The sequence below is a fragment of the Ailuropoda melanoleuca genome, chromosome 7, assembly GCF_002007445.2.
Source record: "Ailuropoda melanoleuca isolate Jingjing chromosome 7, ASM200744v2, whole genome shotgun sequence".
Taxonomy (NCBI): domain Eukaryota; kingdom Metazoa; phylum Chordata; class Mammalia; order Carnivora; family Ursidae; genus Ailuropoda; species Ailuropoda melanoleuca.
In genome coordinates, this window is record NC_048224.1 from 18,914,466 (window position 1) to 18,937,804 (window position 23,339).

Below are 23,339 nucleotides of genomic sequence, written 5' to 3' on the forward strand. Positions count from 1 at the left end.
GTATGCTCCCAACTGAGAATGCTAGACTTCAAAATAGTACGGGTATCCTAGTTAAACTGGATCCAGGAACAGATGAAAGATTTTCTTTCCCCCCATGTGTCAATGGCAGAGATCAACAGCTGTTCATATACTTTAATACCTAACTAAGGGTGAAGACTTCACATCTGTCAGCTTTCCGGTCCTGTTTCCTTGGATCGCAGTGGGGAGGAGGTGAAGTCTGAACCCCTCCCAGTTCCCAGGCAAGAACACAGAAATATGCCTGGGATTCAAAGCCCTAATGCTAAGCAGAGCTCCCCATTTCTCATCCACCCGGGGTCTGCTGTTTGCAGAGAATTCTTCTTTTACTTTATCCTGACAGACATCTTGATCATTTCCATGATAATGACTCACGGCAGAACAAAGATCAAAAAGAAGAAAAGTAGGCTGGAATCAGGGGGAGGAAGAAGAGGAGGAAATGAATTCTAACAGAGAAAGTGGCTCCTAAAGATAAGTTTTTTCAAAAGAGAGCAAGAATATAATCCAAGGGCAAATGACAGCGGTGCACAGGATGCTGATAAAGACCTTCAGGGTAAAGCTGGTGGTTTTTACTGATCCCTAACATTTCATGTTGGAAAAATTAAACAGAGAAAATTAAACTCTATGAAGGCAAAGTGCAGGATAGACTGAGGATGGTGTAAAAGGGATTCAGTGGTTCTGTTTTAACTTTTGATCACCAGCACTACAGACATGTTGGGACTTTATAGAGATGATTTTTTCCTCCATTCTTCCATCCATTGATCTGTCTATCCATCCATTCAATAACTTGTAAGGCACAAAGACTAGACTTAGTACTGGAATATTCAAATGAATAAAAGACATTCCATACCCTTAAGGGGCTTACATTCTAATGGATGAAAGCCTTCACAGAGGACATGGTATAAAGGATGCAGGAGAAATTCACTAGTTAGAGAAGATGGGGGATTCCAGAAGGAGAAAATAAGATGGATTAAACCAGAGAGGTAAGGAACGGACTGTTTCTGGAGGGAATGAAAAGCAAACTGGGCAGTTAAAATAAACAGAGTAGTGGCAGGTGCTTATTACAAGTACAGATTCTCAGGTCTCATCTAAGAGAGTCTGATTTAGTTGTTAAGGGGGAGGGCCAAAGAATTTGCATTTTGAACAGAAGGCCCATATAATTCTGATAAAAACAAATGTTAGACAACTCTAACTTCTATTGATTAACATTTCCCCAAAGATGCTAATGGTGCTTCATTAAAAAAAAAAAAAAAAAGATATAGGTTCAAATTAGGAAATACTACATACTAAAGTATTCCTTTCTCGGAGATTTATAATGCACATTAGCATATTAAAGTCCTGCAGTAAAGAAATTGTTTTCATTCAGCAGTTCCCAACTTATTTTCCATGGACGAAAGAAAAAAAAAAAATCATGGTGCACCTATTAAGATCTCTCAGAACTATGTACTATGAAGCAAAGGTTGGGCAGAGCTGAAACAGAGGATTCTGACCAGGTGAGTATGTTCTGCAAGCCTACTGAATGGCTAAGGAAATGTCTGGAAAAAGACAGCAAAGTCAATGACTCTGGGGGATATGGCGGCATCCGCTGATTTCCTCCAAGTAAAGTCTAAAACCATCTATGATGTCCTAGTTTCCAAGCCGACTGCCAGAAGCTTCCTTACTCTCAAGTAACACACCATGGCTCTGCGATGTTATTTCTGGTCACCAACTCTATGTGGTAACCACGGCTGCCAGAGACAGCAGAAGTGCCCAGAGTTCAAAGCATCAAGGAGCAGTAACAGAAGAGGAAAGACAAAGAGGACATATCCTTGCCCACATTTATTTATCTTTATTGCTATCACATGTTCTGCACTGAGCATTGGCAGTTGGGGAAATTCCTCCTAGCAACAAAAGATGCCTCTGACAGTCAAAAAATTACAAAAAGATATGAACCTAAGAACTTCCCATCCCCCTGAGGTGCCTATTATATGGCTGGGGGAGTTTTGGAACCCTGCCTTCTTCCTCCTGTGCTGGTGAGACAAGGGAGTTTGCACAACCACACACACCACCTCCTTCCTTAGCAAGGAACAGCACAGAGCAAGTGCATGAGAGAGCTGGACAAGTCAAGGCAGCACAGTGATTCTGAGCAAATTGGTTTGTGTGCTGAATATTTCAAGATGTACATACTGCCCTAATCAATGTATACACGTTTCTCCCCCCTGGTATTAGCTTAATCACTTCCATACCCCCCCACCTCAACTTCCCATACGCCACATAGGGACACACACATCCCATCTAGAGGGGATTTCAACAATGTGTTCCAAATGCTTCTTTTATATCCCAAACCATCTCAGAGCTTTTTAATACTACTGTCCAACGGCACAAGTATTTTTTCAATCATTCCACAAATATTTCCTGAGTGCCTACAAAGGTTCCAGGGCACTGTGCTAGACACTGGAAACACAAGAGTAGACGTAGGGGATTGTTCCTTCCTATTGAATCTCAGGCTTAAAAACACAAAACAAAACAAAACCCCTGAATTTTAAATTCAGCCTGTCAGTGCATGGAAAATCCAATTATCAGCAGCATAAATAAATATAAAAGGGAGATAAGGTTTGGTCCTTCCCCTGGAAGAGTTTTATGGCGCAGAGCACCAAGCGAATGAAAGCATTTGCATTTCAAGAGTCCTAGTGGGTCCAGCAGCCTATACGAGTGTCCACAGTTAACAGTACAGCCTGGAATTAATAACAAATGATCAGGAGTGGGCAGAACAGAATGCCAGAATCTTTATTTCCCAAGAATGCCAACCCCTGTTTGCTTGATCCCCAAATAAGCTCATGGATTCTCACACTAGGATTCCCTAACCTGAGAGATGAATACCAATAAATGCACCAGACTTAATGTAACTTTAACTAGTTAGTTAGCCAAAAAATGAAAATTCTACCAGGATAACTGGGTGAGTTTAGAGTCTAGTCCTAAGGAAGCCAGCAAGATCAAATCTAACATTTCAGCAAGGCTATGTTCCCAAGCATGTGGTATGTGTACCACTGAGGTCCACAAAATAATTGTAAGTAGTCTACAAATGTTTTAATTTCAAGGAGGTTCTTGGGTATGGAAAAAACACACTGCAGGTATGGTGGAATTTAGGGAAACATCGATATGGTGCTCCCCAGCATTCAAAGACAGTCCTAGAAGAAGTCTCTGCAAACTTTCTGGGCTCGGGTGGGATGCACCAAAATAAGCAAGAAGCTGGTCACGGACTTACCCACACAGGTTGGAAATATGTCCTCATTGTTGATCTGGACCTCGATCCAATCCATTAGAAGGTTCATGTACTGGGGAGCTGGCAGGGCAGTTGGCTTCTTGTACTTGAGGTCATCCTGCCACCGATACTCGTATTTGGGGCCCCCTGACATCACGGGGCAGGTCTGCTCGGTGCAGAACTCACAGATGGTACCATAGATGAGGTTGATCCGATTGAAGAAGTCCACCACGTGCACCGCCACCCAGTCGTTCTGGTCCTCCCCACTGGGCAGCTGCACAGCCGCCTTCAGGTCCACACCTGAGTTGAGGGATGCCTGAGCCCGTTTGTGGAGCTCAAATCTCTGTGTGCCAGGTTCAAATTTCCTCTTGGGCCGGAAGGTCTTGTCCTTGTTGAACACCTGCTTCAAGGCTATGGACATGGTCTTCTCCTTCTCTTCCTTTTTTTTGCAGGAAGCAAAAAGGCACCTAGAACTTTTCAGGGAGAGGTCACAACCCAGCAGGGTTTTCCACTGCCAGCCCTCTGGCCCCAGACTTGCGGTCTGCAGCTTTTAATCTCTTTTAGGCGGCCCCTTCCATCTTCCTCTTGAATAGTCTCCAAGAGAACCTCATGTTTCTTTCTAAAGACTGAAGAGAAAAAGGTCTTATTAGTACCCAGTTTGCATTTAAGAAACAACAAGAGCTTAGATCTGGTTTCCACCTTGCTTCTGACAGTACCTACTTCCACCCAGGTATAAGGATGTCAAGGACATGCCAACACCCCCCCACCCCGGCCCGGAGCATCTGTAATGGTGATTCAAACCATACAAATAACTCTTTTTCTTCATGGCCTTGGTCAAATCTCTGGCAACTTTTCCCTATACGGTCACAGACTAATGGACTCTCCAAGATGTTAATGTGAACATGTTAGTCAAGGCACCATCCCCGTCCCACATATGCTCCTTTTTAGAGCATCTGCCCCACTCCCCACTGCCTTTATTGAGTAAGCATGGAATCGCTACCCCATGCTCTTAAATAGAACTGATTGGATCAGGGGTGGCTATCACACCAGGCTGGCTTATAAGAATATCTCTCAGGGGAATTTGGGATCAGGGCCCAGCCTTTGTCAGGCATTGTTCCTGAGAAACAATGAAAACTGGGCCTGGTTGAGCCCTATGTGGACCACATGCAGTGCAGTTAAGAAAGCTGCTCTGCTGAGAGGGGAGGGAGGAGAGAAGACTGAGGAAGGAAGGAGAGTAAGGGGGGGGGGAAGAGGAGGAGGGGGGAGAGGAGAAGGAAAATGTCACTGACATACAGAGAAACACTCAAGAGCACAAGTGGCTATAGGGAGAAGGAGACAAGAAAAAAAGAGAAACAGTGAAGAGAATGGATTCTTGAGTTCCTGGTAATCTTCTAGGAATTGGTTCCAGTTATTTCTGAAGCCTAGCTGTGATTCCAGCCCTTGAGATCCATAGGTTTTCCCTGAATTAGTCAAATAAATCCCTGGTGGCTCAGTTGCCTGGGTGGCTCAGTCGGCTAAGCATCTGCCTTTGGCTGAGGTCATGATTCTCCCTCTCCCTCTGCCCCCTATTGTGCTAACTCTCTCTCTCTAGTGCTCTCTCAAATAAACAAAATCTTTAAAAAATAAATAAAAAATAAATCTTTCTTGTTTTACTTCAGCTAACTTGAGTGGGTTTTGTTTCTTTCTAAGAATCCTTAACTACGACAGCATTTATCACCCCTATAATATTTTATCCTTTACATCTTTAATATCATACCCTAGAATTCTGAGGAAGAGGTGTGCAACAAAACTTTCTGTGATAATGCAAATGTTCTATATCTTTATTGTCCAATATGGTACCAACTAGCCATATGTGGCCCTTGAAGTGTGGCTAGTGTGACTGAGGAACTAAATTTTTCATTTTATTGTATTTTAACTAATTGAAATCCAAATAGCTACCTGCAGCTAATGGCTACCATTTTGGAAAGTGTAGCTTTGGTTTTCAGTGCTCTCTTCTTTATTATCTCATTTGACCCTTACAAAAGCCTCGTGTGGTTTATAGTAGATTTGTAGTAGTTATCACTATCCCTGGGTCTCTAAGAGATAAATTTACTTGCCTAACAACGTCCCATAGCTAGTATGGGCATAGTTAGGATTGCAATCGAGTTTCTTGACTCCTAGTAAATATTCTTCCCACATAGTCTTATATTCTAAAAAGTGATGCCCTGGGCGCCTGGGTAGTGCAGTCGTTGGGCGGCTGCCTTCGGCTCAGGGCGTGATCCCGACATTCTGGGATCGAGTCCCACATCGGGCTCCTCCGCTGGGAGCCCGCTTCTTCCTCTCCCACTTCCCCTGCTTGTGTTCCCTCTCTCGCTGGCTGTCTCTATCTCTGTCAAATAAATAAATTAAAAATTTTTAAAAAAAATTTAAAAAAAATAAAATAAAAAGTGATGCCCTTCAACCTGTCTTTCCTGCTGGTTCCACAAATTCCCTAAAGACCACAGGTATAGATTGGCTGGAGGAAACGATTGTGTGCTGTGACTCGGAAACAGAGAGGAGATAACTGACCCACTTGTGGATCAAGTCCTAGCAAAATGGGCCGGCCACCAACTGTGGCCAGATTCAAAAGAGACCATCATGGAATCTGCTACAATGAACTTGGAGCATGATACCAGTGTACTGCACCTGCCCTACTTAGATAGGGTTCTGCTATTCCATACTCAAACATGGCTTGGTGGTGCATTCAACCTTAGGTTATTCAGGTAAAAACATAAAAACAAAAACACCCAAGACATCCGTGCTCCCTCTCACAGGCTGCTCTTTGCTCAGAAATGCTGATCATTCAGGTGCGTGCCCCCTTTGGCCATACTCTGCAGTCCCCATCTGCTCACTTCCTTCCTCTTACCTCACTCGCTTTCTATTAGGTTTTCCCTGAAATGCCACATTGACGAGGGTTTTTTTTTTTTTCCCTCCTCATGCGGTATTGAGCACTAACACCCCCCGCCCATGGAGATCCATGTGGAAAAGCAGGTCCCTTGGCACTCTCTGCCTGAGACCATCTGTGAAATCACACTCCTGGGTGCTTCAAACTATCACCACAAAGCAAATCACCACACAAACTCTGCAAACCCTAGGGAAAGAAAGGGGTCATCTCTCCCTGAAAAGAATACCTTCCCAAAAGCTTAGTCTGCCTGGAAAGACGTTGGAGAAAACTGAGGGCCCTAAAAGTGCTTTTCCAAAATTAAAATATGAGCTAGAGGTTGGGAAGATAGAGAAAGGATAGTAAGGTTGTTGGGGTTTTTTGTTTTGTCTTTTAAAATAGACAAGAGTGGGGCGCCTGGGTGGCTCAGTCAGTGAAGCGTCAGACTCTTGGTTCCACCTGAGGTCATGGTCTTGGAATGGTGAGATGGAGTCCACCTTGGCTCTACACTCAGCTCAACCCGGAGTCTGCTCAAGATTCTCTCTCTCCCTTCTCCTCTGCCCCTCCCCCCACGTGTACGCTCTCTCGCAAATAAATAAAATCTTAAACAAAACAAAACAATACAAAACATCGGGGCGCCTGGGTGGCTCAGTCCATTAAGTGTCTGCCTTTGGCTCAGGTCGTGATCCCAGGGTCCAGGACCGAGTCCCCAGCCAGGCTCCTTGCTCAGTGGGGAGCCTGCTTCTCCCTCTGCCTGCCGCTCCCCCTCCTTGTGCCCTCTCTCTCTCCAAATATATAAATAAATAAAATCTTTTAAAAAAACAAAAACAATAGTCCCTCTGTCTCACAAATGCTTAATTGCTGACAGAAAAGCAGCAACGACCCAAATGCCGCCCCTTCATGTCTCCAGCAAGTAAGACTCGTCGTTCTGTTATTCTGATAATGAGGGTGCCATCAGTTTGCCATGGTCCTCAGAACAATCTTCTTTCGTCACCTTACATGACCCTCAGTATCACTTGTTGGGCTGTTTCCCTGGGGCCTGGAGTATCTTCTTGCATGGACACCAATGTGAAACCTTCCTCCTTACCCTGGCAGGCTCCTGCACACACCCCGAAAGACCCTTTAACAGCCCCAATGACAGGGTGTGAACAACACAGAATAATCATAGCGAATCCTTGGCACAAAGCCCTGCAGTGGCCAGTACTCACAAACATTCCAGTAAATACTAAAACCTCACATGAAGTTTAGAGATTTTTCTTCCAGAGATACTTAGATAATGAACTTGAAGATACCAGTCTGTTGAACTGGCTGGGCATTTATTCAAAACTTTAAGCAGCTTTAAAACCATTCCTTCTTTTTGCCTCAACGTAAAAGGCTTACTGGAGGGGAAAAAAATCATCTTTGGAGGATTTTTTCTTAATCATGTCCCTTAGTGTGCCACTACTGGCTACCATTTATTTTTAAGATTTTATTTATTTATTTGACACAGAGCGAGGCAGCGAGAGAGGGAACCCAAGCAGGGGGAGTGAGAGAGGGAGAAGCGGCTTCCCGCTGAGCAGGGAGCCCGACTCAACTCCGGGCTCGATCCCAGAACTCTGGGATCATGACCTGAGCCGAAGGCAGAAGCTTAACGACTGAGCCACCCAGGCACCCTGGCTACCATTTATTAAACTCTACTATCCACCAGATCCTTTATGTATGTTGTTAACATTTTAATCCTCACTATAGTCTTGCATGGTGGATGCTTTTATGACCACTTAGCATAAAAAGAAACTGAGGCTCAACTAGATTAAATAATTTGGCAGAAATCACAAAATTAGTAAGATGGTAAGGCTAAATTTTGAACCCAGAACTCTTTGGCACTGAAACAAATGTGACTTTTTTTTCTCACTAAAGCTGCTTTAAAATCTCATGAACATTTTTATGTTTTCAAAGCTCCTTCACATGTAGATTTCAAAACTCCTCACAACAAGACTAAAGGAAGCTAGAACAGGTGGTATTTTTATCTCCATTTTACAGATAAAGAAACAAAAACTCTGATCTCCTCTAATGCTTGTTCCAAATGCATTAACCATTCTGACATGCTCAAACATGAGGATGTCTCTTCTGCTCAAACTTTTTCACCTAGAATAAAGTTCTCTGGAGATGGGATAGATTGGTGGGTGGGCCCCCATGTTTAAAGACATTGGCAATCCAGGATGGATAATAACAATTTCATCACACCACTGAATGGCTGAACCAAAAGACATCTATGTCTTTCTTTGAGTGTCAAATGCTGTATCGGGGCAGATACTCAGAAGAGTTTTGAAACGAAACACGAACAGGAAATTCACCTGGCCTTACTGACCAACTCAGAGCCCCATCAGGACCCCTGCCCATAATTTATACAGTGAGCTTATTAAATGGTTAGAGCAGCACTTTCTCAGTTGTTAAGGTGGGATCTTGTTAAAATGAAGGTTCAGATCCAGTAGGTCTGGGAGGATGCCTGAATGCATCTGCATTTCTTTTTTTTTTTTAAGGTTTTATTTATTTATTTGACAGAGATAGAGACAGCTAGCGAGAGAGGGAACACAAGCAGGGGGAGTGGGAGAGGAAGAGGCAGGCTCATACCGGAGGAGCCTGATGTGGGGCTCGATCCCACAACCCCGGGATCACGCCCTGAGCCGAAAGCAGACGCTTAACCGCTGTGCCACCCAGGCGCCCCTGCATCTGCATTTCTAACAAGCTCCCTGGTGATGCCAAATCTACTGTCCTTGGATGACACTTTAGGTCACTAAGAGAGCTTGTTAGAAATGCAGGCACTCAGGGGCGCCTGGGTAGCGAAGTCGTTAAGCATCTGCCTTGGCTCAGGGTGTGATCCTGGCGTTCCGGGATCGAGTCCCACATCGGCTCCTCCGCTGGGAGCCTGCTTCTTCCTCTCCCACTCCCCTGCTGTGTTCCCTCTCTCGCTGGCTGTCTGTCTGTCACATAAATAAATAAAATCTTAAATAAAAAAAAAAAAAGAAATGCAGGCACTCAGGCTTCGCCCCAGACCTAGCAGATCTAAGTCTGCACTTTAACAAAATCTCAGAAGTATACCCTTTGAGGAGCACAGAGTTGGAGGACTGCCTGACTGGCTGGGTAAAGGGGTAACAAAATAAACTTCCCATTTGTTGTTTTGTCGACAGTTTGCTTCATAAACATAGTCTTCAGTTGTGTGTGTGTGCGTGTGTGTTTAAGAACAATGAGGGGAAACTCACTGTTTTGAACACAAATGCCATGACAGATGGTGACAATGTCGAGGTCTATTGATCTGGATTGATTTGGAGAGCACAGTGCCCAGAACCCAGGAGGTATCCAGTGAATACCTTTCCATAAATGCCAGACGGAATGTGGATGCCGCTAATGGTGCTGCAGCCTCATGCAGAAAAGCTTCTTTGACTAATGAAAATGTAACACTAGCAACAACACCGTTGTTATTCTCTGTCCTGTCCAGTCTCCAGAAAGGAAAGAACAAGTCATAAGTTTTGCCCCCTGGGTAGAAGCTATAATCAAATTTTATGTTATGAATAGCATCCAGTACAATGCTGGTTCTCAATAAAACTCCGAAGCCAATTGCTCATTCAGTCAATGGACATTTACTAAAGACCTTTTATGTGCCAGACTCAAGGCTAGGCATCACAGACACAGAGCTAACGAAAACTTGCGTCTGCCTTTGAAAAGTCCACAATTTGCTGTCTAGTTTGAGGTTAGTGTATTGGCTTTTGCTTTAGAAGCTACAAAGTTAAATGCACCAACATGGATAGGGATGTGATTTCTTCACAGGATTACTCCAGTTAGGAATGAAAAGGACAATAAAGAGTGAAGTGTTATGGAAAGAGAAAAATGGAAACCCAAATAAACAGCATAAAATTGACAGGAGCTCCATGTGTTCTCCATATTTTCTGCTTAATAGATCAATTATAGCAATAAAACATGTGCACTATAAAAATATGCAGAGAGAATTCGGCTGGGCTGCAAGGGAATGTTGACGAGGTAACTAGGCAACCCTGGCAGGGAAAGTTCTTATTTTTCTTTTCCTATTGATGTCTTCTGCCTTATTAGTTGAAAATTCAAAGTGTCCTTGCCAGGATGAGGAAGAAATGAAGCAATTCTCCCATTCACCCTTAAGAGATCCATCTTCTCTAGCTGTGACCACCTCTACAGAGATGCTGGTAGTACAGGACAGAAAGGAGAGAAACCAAAGCTGATACTAGCTGGGGGAAAAGAAGTTCTATACTGGGGAGAAAGAAGTTCAAAATCTCATCTATGCGGTGGAGGACTCCTTCCAGCAGGATCAACCAACAGGGCAATTCACCCCAGGAAGCTAAGGGAAATGCCCCAGAAGTGCTCCACATGTGGGACGTTCCGTGTCATTTTCAGTGCTGGGGTCCCAGGAGCTAGGATGGTGCCTGGCACAGAGCCAACTTTACTGAATATTTGCTGAATGAATGAATAGAGGACAGTAAATGAAGGACTCTTCGCATCAAAGTAAAACCACAAAAGTGAAAACAAATTGAAATTCCTATGCTTTAGTTATCTGGGGACTCCCACCTGCGTCTGTGAGCTCACTGGCAACTCACTGAGGTCCAATTACAAGCTGCTGTGCTGCTCTGAAGCATCCCCTCCTCAAAGACGAAGATATCTGTCCCACTTCTCTCTCAAATGGGCTGCTCCTTTCCCACGTGTTACCTAAAATTCCAGCTCTTCAGAATTGAAGAATGACTAGCCTGATCTCTCATCTTCCCACCATTTTTCTCTATATGGCTAGAATAGTGCATGGAACTCTTCTCTGACACCCCAGAAGCCGAATAAAAGCAGATCAGGTTTTTATTTTAGAGGAATGTACGTGTGTGTTTGTATGTGTGTGCATACAATGAACATCACCTGACCTTCCCAGGCTCCAATAAAGGACGTGCCTAAAAATGTGATTCCATCAACCTTTTTGAACTGTTTTACTCCTGCCTACTCATTAAGTGCTATCTTTGTTCACAAGACAACCCCAAATTAGAGAGATTCCTGTCTGAGAGGCAGCTTTCTTTTCTTTTTTTCCAACTAAACTACCTCCCCAACTTTGGGCCGCCATATCATTGCATTTTGGATTAGTTGGGAGAAACACGGCTGCCTCATTTTAATCTTCAATGCCATGCATGATTTCTGAGCTTCCGAAAGCCCACGTTATTTCTGAACGAGGTGAAGTCAGTCTAAGCAGGTGCGGCCCTACACAGGCCTCTCTCTCTCATGCCCCGTCATTTTCTGGCTCTTCAATATCCATTCAAGTTAACACTCTCACTGGTTCACTCACTTCTTTACTCAGTCACCAGTGTAGACATGCTAGCATTAAAAATGGGAGTAAACATTCCAAAGAGGAGAACATCGCACAACACCCTGTTAGACTGCAGAGACAGCAATAGCAGTGATGGATCAATGCACGGGGGCTCACAGCAGAGACCCGTACTGAGCCAACATCCCACAGACGTAGGATCTCCACCGTTGGGAAGAGGACACTTGGTGAGTGAGAATCGGCGAGAAGGGTAGAAGGATAGGAGAGGGTGGGATTTATTTGGTGTGGTTTAATTCACCACATACTCACATTCTGCTGAGGAAAAGGCAGCCTTTTTAAAAAAGTGTTTTCTTAAAGAGAATAGTATTCTCTTAAATATAGGCCTTCTGGAGGCCAGTAGAGACTGGCTCGGATTCTCTGTAATGAGGAAGATGGCAAATCTTTGATCCAACCTTGGGCAGGGTGGATCTAATCTTGCCACAGTTTTAAAAATAAACAGTTGGGGCGCCTGGGTGGCACAGCGGTTAAGCGTCTGCCTTCGGCTCAGGGCGTGATCCCGGCGTTATGGGATCGAGCCCCACATCAGGCTCCTCCGCTATGAGCCTGCTTCTTCCTCTCCCACTCCCCCTGCTTGTGTTCCCTCTCGCGCTGGCTGTCTCTATCTCTGTCAAATAAATAAATAAAATCTTTAAAAAAATAAATAAATAAAAATAAAAATAAAAATAAACAGTGAAAGTAAAATTGTTATACAATAAATGCTCAGTTGACCCAATGGATATTTATGAAAGATATCCTAGTTATTTTATTAATTTTTTAAAGGGGAAAATGAACTTCTCCAAGTTAATTACCACTCTATTATTCCCAAAATCTTTAGACTAGCTAGAAAATATTTTTATGGTTAAAAAAAAAAAAGACATAGGATTTGAGAACCCAATAAGTAAGGCATGTAAAAACAGGGGGATGGAGAATAAGGAGGGAAAGACAGAGCTGATCGAATAGCTGAAATTTAAAAACTGAGGCAGATTTTTTTAATTTTTAAAAATTAATAACTTAATTTTTAACATACAGTATAATACTAAACTATATTTCCACATTTGTACTCAGATTTTTTATTCGCTTTGTGTCAGTTTCAGAAAGTTGTGCCTTTTAAGTAAGCTTTCCATTTCATCTGTTTGTTGAATTTATTGACATCAAGTTTCATAATATTCTCTTATAATTCTTTTAATGTATGTAAGATTTGTAGTGGTAGCCCTACTTTGATTTCAGATATTGCTTATTTGTATTATGCTTCTGCTATGGACTGAGTGTGTGCCCCAAAACTGCATACGTAAAGCTCTAAGCCCCAGTGTGATGGTATTAGGAGGTGGGGCCTTTGGGAGGTAATTGGGTTCAGATGACATCATGGGGGTGGAGCCCAGTGGTGGAATCTACCTTTATATGAAGAGGAAGAAACACCAGAGCTTACTCTCTCTACTACGTGAGGACACAGTGAAAAGGCAGCTGTCTACAAGCCAGGAAGAAGGCTCTTACCAGAAGCTAACCATGCTGGCATAGACTTCCAGCCTCCAGAACTGTAAAAAATTTCTGTTGTTTAACCCAAAAAAAGAAAAAATTAAGGCGAGTAAAAAATGTATCTTTACTTTTTAAAGCACAGGTGTATACCAGTGTGAGGTCACTCAGAACCTCTGTGGGATACTGGGATAAAGGTCATTGTCAATTACCATTTCCTTCTTTCTCTTTGAGACAGAGTATGACAATTCTTTCTTGGGAAAGTCCTGCTTTAAAGGAAAAATGTTCAAATTCAAGGAAGTTGGTTCCTGTAACTGTCAACAGACTTATTTACTCTTAGCCATTATAAGTGAATTTGAGTCTCAGGATTTGGAAAATTTTTATCCCTGGCACTATGGGAACTTGTGTATGACATCTGGAACCACTGAATGGGCAAAAGACTGGAAATTGGAAAATACAGTTCTAATTTTCAAAGAAGTACTATTTTAAGCTTGGGGAGATGGGTAAAATTGACACCAATCGCAGGCAAGATTTAGAGCAATATAACCCAGTAGCTAAGAGCACAGCATCTACAGGGTTCCTATGATAATTCAAGAGGGTATATGCAAAAATGTTTGGAACACAGTAGGCACTGAGGAACCTCATCTGCTATCATCATTATCATGCTTTGAGTCATATTATGATGCAGGTTTTTTAACAGAGAGTCAAATTCTTGAGAGACCAAACAGCCACTGAAATCTCAGAATGTTTAAAATTCTATTCGACCTGATTATATAACAGTAACAATAACTAACATTTACTTATTTTGCAATCTAGTTTAATTTTTATAACAACCGCATAAGTTAGGTATCATTATTATCCCCCACATTTTGCACTTAGAGAAACTTGAGACATAGCAAAATTAAAACTTTGTCCCAGGTTACAGAATTTCTAAGTAGTCAAGCTGACTCCAAAACTCTAACCTTAATTAAGACTCTCTCTTTAGACCATCAGGTAGGTCACAACAAAAAACAAACAAAACAAAAAGGGAGGAACTTACAGGGCCTATCTAAGAAAGTTAGGGAAAGGGATGGGAGAAACAAGACTTAGCCCTATGTACCGGTCATGTGCCACTCCAAAAACATACATTTCTTGAACCTGGCAATGATTCTAACTGGCTGTGTCTTTGGACAAGACACCCTTGACGAGCCTGTTTTGTCTTTAAAGATAATGGTGCTTATCTCTCAAGATTATTGTGGAAATTGAAGAGATACTGCCTATGAAAGCACTCTGGCAATAGAAAACCATTATGCAGTATTGACACCAGGACTGGTGACAAAGGGAACTACAACTTTTGACAGAACATGAAAAAATTACATGAGTAATGGAAAATTATTCCATTCAATGCAAATATGTGTTTATGAAATAGGGCGAGGGAAGGGGGAAAATGGGAGCCCTGCCTAAGAGGAAACAAAGAAATCAAATGCTTCCTTCTTGCTTAATTTGGATAGACTTCTAATTCTCGGGCAAAAAAAATAGTAATCTAAGTGATCTGATGATGAGTCAATATTCCCCAACATTTATAATGCACTTAGCTTAATATTGGAAGAGTTCCAGTATTTTTGCATATAATAAAATCTAGTGCAGTATTACCTCATGAATGTGAATATATCAGGGCAAATTATACGCCTCATGCCCTCCCACTAATCTCTCAAACACATTTTAGAATGGAGTATAAATGTTTCTCATTTAAAACTGCAAAACGCTATACATTTACTACAACACATTAGGTTATAACTCAGCTGTGACCTCTGCTAGAGTGATTCTGCTGGAAGATTCAAACTGCATCCCCAGAAACTCTCAAGAGAGAAAAGACAACCATCTACCTGGGAGCTTTTCAATTTGCCTTGGTGAAAACAGATGGGTGAACAGGATAAGACAGAGATAAAAGTGAGACAAATAATTAATGATGCCATCCTCTCTGTACTCCTGAACATTCCACAGCAACTGAAAAAGAGGTTTGAAATAAAATGAAAACAAACAAGTAATTGTAAAGGATCCGGCCACTTGGAGGACTGTGCCAGACCCTACCTCTAGAGTCAGAAAGATATGGTCTTGAGTCGAAATTCTGCTTCTTAACCAATTACCCTCTTCAGTTAAACACTATCTCTTTGTGCTTCAATTTCTTCTTTGGATAAATGAAAGCACTAATACCAATATCATAGTGTGTTTGGGGTTAAGTGAGGTAATATAGTAAAGCTGGGCAAATGTCAAGTATTATACTTATTAATCCAGATTTCTCATATTACTAGGTTTCCAGTGGCTTCATGACCAATAGGGATCCCAACCATAACCTGGTCTGTTCTTTAATTTCTTGTAGGACCGGAGCACCGAACCCTAAAATGTATAAAATCTTGGAACATTTTGGAGGAGAGTTCTGTTTCCCAACCTCTGGATTTTTTAAAAAATATTTATTTATTTATTTATTTATTTATTTATTTATTTGAGAGATAAAGACACAAAGAGGTGGGGGAGGGGCAGAGGGAGAGAGATTCTTAAGCAGACTCAGCACTGAGCTTGGAGCCAACGCAGGACTTGATCTCACAACCCTGAGATCATGACCTGAGCCGAAACCAAGAGTCAGACGCTTAACCACTTAACCATGGGCACCACCCATGTGCCCCAACCCCCACACTTCTGGATTTTGTGACGACGACTTTTTCCTAAGTACACAATTGGCCTTTCTCTTTTCACTAATGTTGCTCTAGGGGAAGTGGAGGGAGAAACTACCTTAAATGGTAAATTTAAGAAAAATCAAGTGGGCGTGCTCAACTGGCTCAACCTGACCTCTTGGGAGCTGCCTGCCTTCAAGGAGTATGCTATTTGCTGTTTCCCCAATTTTTGGAATGGAGGAAGCCTGCTCTCTCCAGCACAACATGGGAAAAAGTGGGTAAGTCTGGGCTTTAGATCTCGTGGGCTCATTTGGTTAACAGACCTAGAGCTTTGTCTTGCAGTCTGGCTTCCATAAGCAAAAAAAGCTGATATCTGTTTTGTTGTTGTTTCAATTAAATTCTTCTGCTACCAGCAGAGAAGAGTCGTATTATTTGTTTATTGGGGGCCCCCTTGGAGACCCCAACATTAGGTTGTGCAGCCTGGTTTGAAAGGTAGCTGTTTTTCCGTAGAGACTCATTGTGACGTCAATTCAAGGAGAGACTCATACAAGATAGCACTTAAAATTATCTGCAGAAAGTCTGTGCCTACATAACATGCATGCACAGTCTTCTCAAGAGTTTCCCAGACAAGAGAGACGACCCAGTCACAGGAGCATCCGTCCCAGTTACTGCCCAGCTGCAGGCATAGTGAGAAGGTTCAGAACAGAGTGTCCCCCTCCTCCCCCCCATTCTGTGAGGTGTTTCCAACCTTCCCCAACAGTCAGTGAGCACTAGTCTTCACAGTCCCATGCAGTATGTGGCTACTGTTCAGGAAAATACCACCAGTGTTCTCCATGCGGAATATAGAAACTTCTACACAAATAAAGCTGCTTCTGTGCCAAATACGTTTTCTCAACCTTCTCTCTGTGTTAACTTTACCCTCTGGTATAAAGTAAAGGGAAAGAGGTGGAGAAAGTAGGAAGGAATAAGGCAGAGAGGCCAATCATCCCTGTCCTGTGACGTCTGCATCTTGTACTTACCACATACGTGCACACACACCCTGTGACCTCACGCCATGCTATATTTCTGAGCTCAAGAGTCTGGCCCCTCCATCCGTTTGTGAGGGCCGAATCACACCCTAGGCTTGACTGCAGAGCTAGTACCTCAGGCAGGACCCAGCACAAATAGGAACTCTTTAGTTTTCTGGTTCAACTCTGTCTCTAAATTACTGCTAATCAAATACTACACAGATAAACAGCTCCTTCTCCAGCTGAGAGAGCCATACTCCCGGAATCATGATGAGGCTTGATCAACGAAAGAAACCTTTTCGGAAAACAGAGATACTTTACACAAAGGTCAACAGCAGCCACTGGACATGTGGTTCCCCAGGCCAATCTAAACAGCTCACGCATTTTCATTTTCCAGCATTCATTAAAACATCAGCTGTTTTGGAAGTTATGTCCAGCCTTAAAAGAATGTTAAAAAAAACTCACAGGAGATCTTTGTAAAGATCTTTGCATGGTGCTACAAAAGTCTCTACCTGTGTGCTTTGTTTAAAAAATAAGTTTAAAATATATACCTCAAAGGAAAAAGAATGCAGAAGAGAAGTCAATCAGCTTGGGGGATTTTTTCCCTAATATAAGAAGAAAATGTATCCTGTCACTTTCTTTAGTGCAAACTCCATTTCTGTGACTTTGGTGCCCATCCCCAAGCTTCTGCTGCATCCACCCTTGTCCTCCTTGTATCCCTTCACACTGGGACGTGGCTGCAGGCATCGTGTCCCCATCCTGTGTCCCTTAATCATCCTGCACAGCACGAAGGAATTCTTTTTCCTCAAGCATGATCCTGCTACCCACCCTGTGTGTATGTTGGGAGACCTGTGAGCAAGATCATTGCTGATAGGATTTTATAGCAGGAAGAACCTTCAAAAATCACTTAATTCAATTCAACCTCTTAAAGTATTAAATACAAACCCAGAAACAGACATGCCTAATGCCAGGAAAGTGAGGCAAGGCCCACAGTTAGGACAGGCTGAAGCTGAAAGCAAAGTCTCGATCCCAGTGCCAATGTTCTTTACACAAAGCCATGAGTCTCTCCAATGGTTAAGCAAACCTGACACCTCACTACCCTTCAAAAGGGCCCCCAACTTAACTATCTCTTTTGATACTTCAACATAAACCATAAGTATATATATTTTTTTAATCTCCCTTGTGGTTTTTAAGGCTTTTATTTTAAGCAACACAGTCCATTTCTCCCAAATAAAACCTTACATGGCACCCAATTACAGAAAAATAAGTAAAAACTCTGTCTTCTGTGGTTGAAACAAGGAGAAGGACCTCACTCTTAGTCTACCCTCTCCCAACAGTCAAGAAACCTCTCTGAGGACCTTCAGGCTTGGATCTATCAATTAGACAACACACCAGACCCCTAATGCCCACTGCACTGTCGGTGGCTAAATCTCTGCCCTGGCCTTTCCTTGGCTGGCCCACCTGCCGTCATCCTTCAGCCTTCAAGGCCTGGCCAATGGCCACCACCTCCAGGCAGCCTCTCCTGACCATACTATTAGGAAGTAACCCTGTCTCCCCCTTGCTACAATGCTCTGAATTGTTAGCCCTTCCCCTGTACCAAAACAGTCTGAATCATTCATTATTCTCAAACCCCCCTTTCCATCCGCCCTTCCTACCCCCTTCCAACCCCCCTATTTGGCAGCCCCCGTGGTTCCAACAAATCAGACTTCAAACCCAAGCTGCCCCTCAGGCAAAGGGTCAGCCCACCCCTCCGCCTTCTCTCCTGACCCTTCCCTAATCTGGCTTGGTTTCTACTCATTCTTATTAAGCTTATTGGAACCCTTGCTTCTCAACAAATATTTATGGGTTTCACTCACTCTGCTTGAGTTCGACACTCTTCCCCCAGCACTGACTCCCATTTGTTCTTCCTCCTTTCATTACCCATCCCCCGCCTTGAGCTCTGGGTACTCTGGTAGAGGCTGAGTAGCTGCTGAAGGAAAAAATTCGACACCTACTCATCCAGAACCATCTGTCCACTGACTATCAAGTTCCCCCAGGACCTCCTAGGGACCGTCAGAAATGACAGAAGACCAAAATCACCTGGGTGTTAACTTAAAATGCAGACCCTAAGGTCCCACCCCTCACCTTCAGATGTACTGACTGATGCATCCCAACGTGTAAGAACTCCCTAAGGCAGGGAGTTCGACACACCAGGCCTAGACTATCGAGGAGTCCCTGAACCAATACTCCTTTACTGAGGACAATGGGCAGGACAGAAATGTGGCCATCTGGAACGCTGACTGTCCAGCAGTAAGGATGACAGAATGTCCTAAGGAAGAAGGAGGGCTGACCTGAATCACACTGGGGATTAGGAGTGTGGTCCTTCCCCTCACTGTCCCACCAGCTACACCACCGAAGGGGAGCCTGGTTCCATGAACCACCCCCTGCATCCCACTGTTGGCCACTGTGTTACACAGGCTGGTGGTTATGTAAATGCGTCCGCGATCAGCCAGCCTGGGTTTGACTCCTACATCTATCATTTTCAGAGCTGTGGACTCCTGCCTGAGCTTATGCAACCTCACTAAACTTCAGTACCCTCTTCTATAAAAGGGAGATAAAATGATCTATCACATAGTATTACTAGGAGAGTTAAAGACATTATCCAAACGCAGCATTTGAGAGAGCACCAGAGACAAGGTAAGTCTGTAATAAGCACTGGCTTTTAATTCTTATCATTAACAATGCTTTCCTGAATGCCCTCGTTTATGTGTGTCCCGTCCCTTCTGGACAGGGAACCCTACAGGCTTTCTGCTTTCCCTCTCTTAGAAAAACACTCCAAGGAGATTACGCCTGGCAGGATTGTGACATTGATGGAATGAGACAGTGAGTGAAGAGAAGTCTGGCGTCCTGGAGGTACTCAGTAATCATCCACGATTATTAAAAAGGCTGACCCACCTTGGCCATGCCCCGGTAGCTGGGAACGGCAGGAGCTTTCCCCCATGAGAGCTAATGCTCTGCACCTTGCTCCAGCCACTAGGGAGAGGAGACTTGCAGGAGGCCAGGAGCCTGACTTAGGATGCTTCTCCAGGGACCACACGGAGAAGCTGGCCAGAAAACTTGCGTTGATTAGACATTTATGCCTCCTATTTTACGATGGGAATTTGAACTTTCTCACAGCAGTGCCAGAAAAACTCATCCTGAGCCAATGGGTGCTTTTTTAATACCAAATATCTTAATTCTGATTTTCTTATGTAACCACAATGCGCAGATGTGCCAGAAATGTTAAAAATAGAAGACAACCAAAAATCGAAGAGAAAAATCTTCTCCTAGCTTCTAAATCAACCTTGCTTGGAAACAGTTACTGCACAAAAGTGGGATGGGGGTAATTTTTTTCTTTCATTTAGGGGAGTGGTTTTGTTTTTTCCTGTTTTATTCTTTGGGTAGTTTTGTTTCCCCCACACTATTCTTTATGACAAGTAAGGGTGACCCACTCTTCTTAAAAACAATAAAAGCTACAGGAAAAAAAAAAAAAGGCCTATAAAGCTTCCAAAGGCGTGGGGGACTTTTGCCCAGAGAAGTGCACTCTAGAGTCAACCGGTGGAAAACAACCATGGCCGCAGGCACTGGGCTGAGCCAAACCCCTGTGGTGAGGACTCGCTTTATTTCTGGTCCAAACACAGACTCCAGGAAGCCACATCCATGGACTTCTTTTTCATTTAAGATTCTGCATTCATCAATACATCTTGTTGAGAAAGGCTCCATTAGAGATTTCCTCTCTGCTCTAAGAAAGAGGAGGAAAAACAGAAACACAGTGACTGATCCTAGGAAAACAGCACCCGCCCAGCAGAGATCAAAACAGGTGCTTGCCACTATCTCCTATTCTATTTCCCTTCAACTGCATTTTATTCTTTAAAAGAAAAGAAAAAAAGGCAGCTCCCTAAGTTTAGGTAGTGTTTGATTTTATATAAGTGCCAGATGACTCAAATTCCTTTTGGAAGAAGGTGGTGTAAGAATCTATAAAAACTCTAATAAGCATAACCACAAACATTTCTTCCACCAACTTTAGTCAATTAAAAAAAAAATCCAAAGGCTTAATATAGTTGAAGACTGAAAAATAACAGAGTTCCACAAAGACAAGGCTGTCATATTAAAAAAAGATGAAAAAAATCCAACACTTAAGCAAGTCTCAAATGCAGATCTTTATATAACTGATCAAGATACAACCATTTGCAAATATTTATATTTTAAATCACAAGATGGTTGTTCCCCCACTCCAGAGATTGTGAGTGATTATAGAGTGAGCTGATCCTCATTTGATCTCCCCTAAATTGCCCTAACCCTGCGTGGCTTCTAGAAAAAAATAAAACCCAACAGACCAAGCCAGTGGAGCCAAGGAGCCCTGATTTATTTCAGCTTCGAAAGGCCACCGCACTTGGATTCTCTTTTCTGCAGGGAATGCAGTCCACACCACCGGGCTCGCTGTCCTGCATAAAATGCATGTTTTTCTCATCTAGTGGAGTAATCTTGTGAAACGTGAGCACAACCTGCACAGGCATCAGGGGGAGGGCAGCAGGGGAAGGTGGGGTCGTGCTGGGTAGCAGAGTCACTCCACCTTTGGTAAGCCTCGCTTGCTCAGCACCAGGCTCACAGGAGGGCCCAGACAGGAAGGAGGCAGGGCCTTGACCTTCAAGATTTCCAGTAAGCAAAGCTTTCCACGCTGTCATCACAAGCGGAGATGGAGTTGCTGCCCTGAGAGTGAGGTCCCCAAACTGATCCACATCAGAGAGAACCCCGTGGCTTCTGGGGGCAACATGGGGACCAGAAGTGGAAAGTGGGGGCAGAGTGTAAGGGGATTCCAGTCCCTTGTCCACCCAAAGAGCTAGCCACAAACTGGGAAAGCAGAGGATGGACCCCATCAAGATGATCCCTCAACATCATCAGAGTTTCTGCACTTTCTCCAGCTCTGCCCCAACCCCATTTTGTTCCCAAGAGGAAGGTATCTTGGCATTCATTTGGGAAGATGCCAACATAGCCTGAGCTTTCCAACTGGGCAACTGACCTGATTACAGCCATAGACACTTGGAACACCAATCATTTCATTTTTATAAAATGGCTTTCGGATGTATTTAATTTTATAAAGCCACCTCAGATTGTGCAGGAGGAGACAAAGTAATTCTGATGATGATCTGCATTTCCTCTGACCATATCCTACTATACATAAGAGGGTCCTTGTAAGTAAAGGTGCTTTCTGACTAATAAAGAAATAAATGTACACCTCATTATTCCGTGGCCTACCAGAAACTTCTGCAGACTGAGATTTAGAAGAAATGATTCAAGTGGAGTTTCCCTAGACCTCATCAGCTCCACCTACCTCTCTCTGCTTTTCCTTTTTCATCCCTCTAACCAAGCTGGCTGAAAAAACCTCACCCAAGCCAGGAAATAAGTGAGGCAATGACATTTTTTTAAACGGCACAACCCAGGTCAGCATACCCTGAACTAGTTGCCATGATCACGGGGATGGCATTTGCCTGCTGGTTAAAACACTCTATCCTTTCTGTTACAAGACACACAGTTATTTCCTGTTCTGGGAAATTTTGGAGGGGCAAGAAAAGGAAGACAGGAAGGGAAGAGATGTTTATGAAAAAGCTGGCAAAGGCTCTTTGAGGATCTACAATCTCTCTTTCGCAGGCAATAGCAAATAGTCTTATCAAAATGAACCTTGAAATCTGGAGTGAAGCTTTTGAAAATAAATCTCATGTTCTTCTTGAATTTTTAAAATATGCATAATGTTTCCCTCAGCAAATCACCCATAACAATCTACCAAAAGACAAATATAGTGACTATTATGGCAAGCAGACTTTTTTTTGAGATTTTATTTATTTCAGACAAAGAGAGAGAGAGAGAAGGAAAGAACATGAGTGTTTGGGCGGGAAGGGCAGAGGGAGAAGCAGACTCCCCACTGGGCATGGAGCCTGACATGGGACTCAATCCCAGGACCCTGGGGAGCATGACCTGAGCCGAAGGCAGACGCTTAACCGACTGAGCCACCCAGGCATCCCGGGCAAGGAGATTTTTAAAAGGGCCCCTAATGATCTCTGCCTCTTGGTATCTATGTCCCTTGAATAATCCTTTCCATCTGAGTGAGGGCTGGACCTAGTGACTTACTTCTAGAGAATAAGATTTAGCAAGAGAGATGGGGAACACTTCTGAGTTTCAGTTATAAAAGACTGGCTTCTATCTTGCTTGCATATTCCTTCACTCTCTCTTGCTGCTCACTTTGATGAAGCCATGTCGTGAGCTCTTCTTTGGAGGAGCCCACATGGCAATGAATCGAAGGTGTCTTTCAGTCAACAGTGAAGAATGAAGGCCCTTGGGCCAATAGTCCACCAGGAACTGAATCCTGCCCAAAACCACTAAGTAGGCTCAGAAGGAGATCCGTCCATATTCCACCCTTCAGATGACTGCAGCCCCAGACTACACCTTGGTTACAGCCTTGTGTGAGATCCTGAACTACAGAACCCATCTAAGCCGTGCCTTGATGCCTGACCCAGAGAAACTGTGAGATAATGCATGTTGTTTTTAAGCTACCAAATTTTGGGGTATTTTGTTATGCAGCAAGAGTAAATAATGTGGCTCTGAAGCATCAGTATTTGTAATTGCACATGAAAGGGGAAAACAATCCAAAAGTCCATTCAGAGGGAGCTAGTTCAATCAAGAGTGGCATATCCATACAAGA

The 23,339-nt window shown here is 43.3% G+C and overlaps 1 protein-coding gene across 3 annotated transcripts in view; it reads right to left on the bottom strand.

The window, feature by feature from the left end:
• MOB3B (MOB kinase activator 3B) overlaps positions 1–23,339 on the bottom strand; it is a 207,962-nt gene that overhangs the window by 121,347 nt on the left and 63,276 nt on the right. For all 3 annotated transcript variants that reach the window (XM_034663993.1, XM_034663992.1, XM_034663994.1), the window contains exon 2: positions 3,260–3,882. In XM_034663993.1, coding sequence (XP_034519884.1) covers positions 3,260–3,677 — 418 coding nt within the window. In that variant the 5' untranslated portion in view covers positions 3,678–3,882. The remainder of the gene's footprint in view (positions 1–3,259; positions 3,883–23,339) is intronic.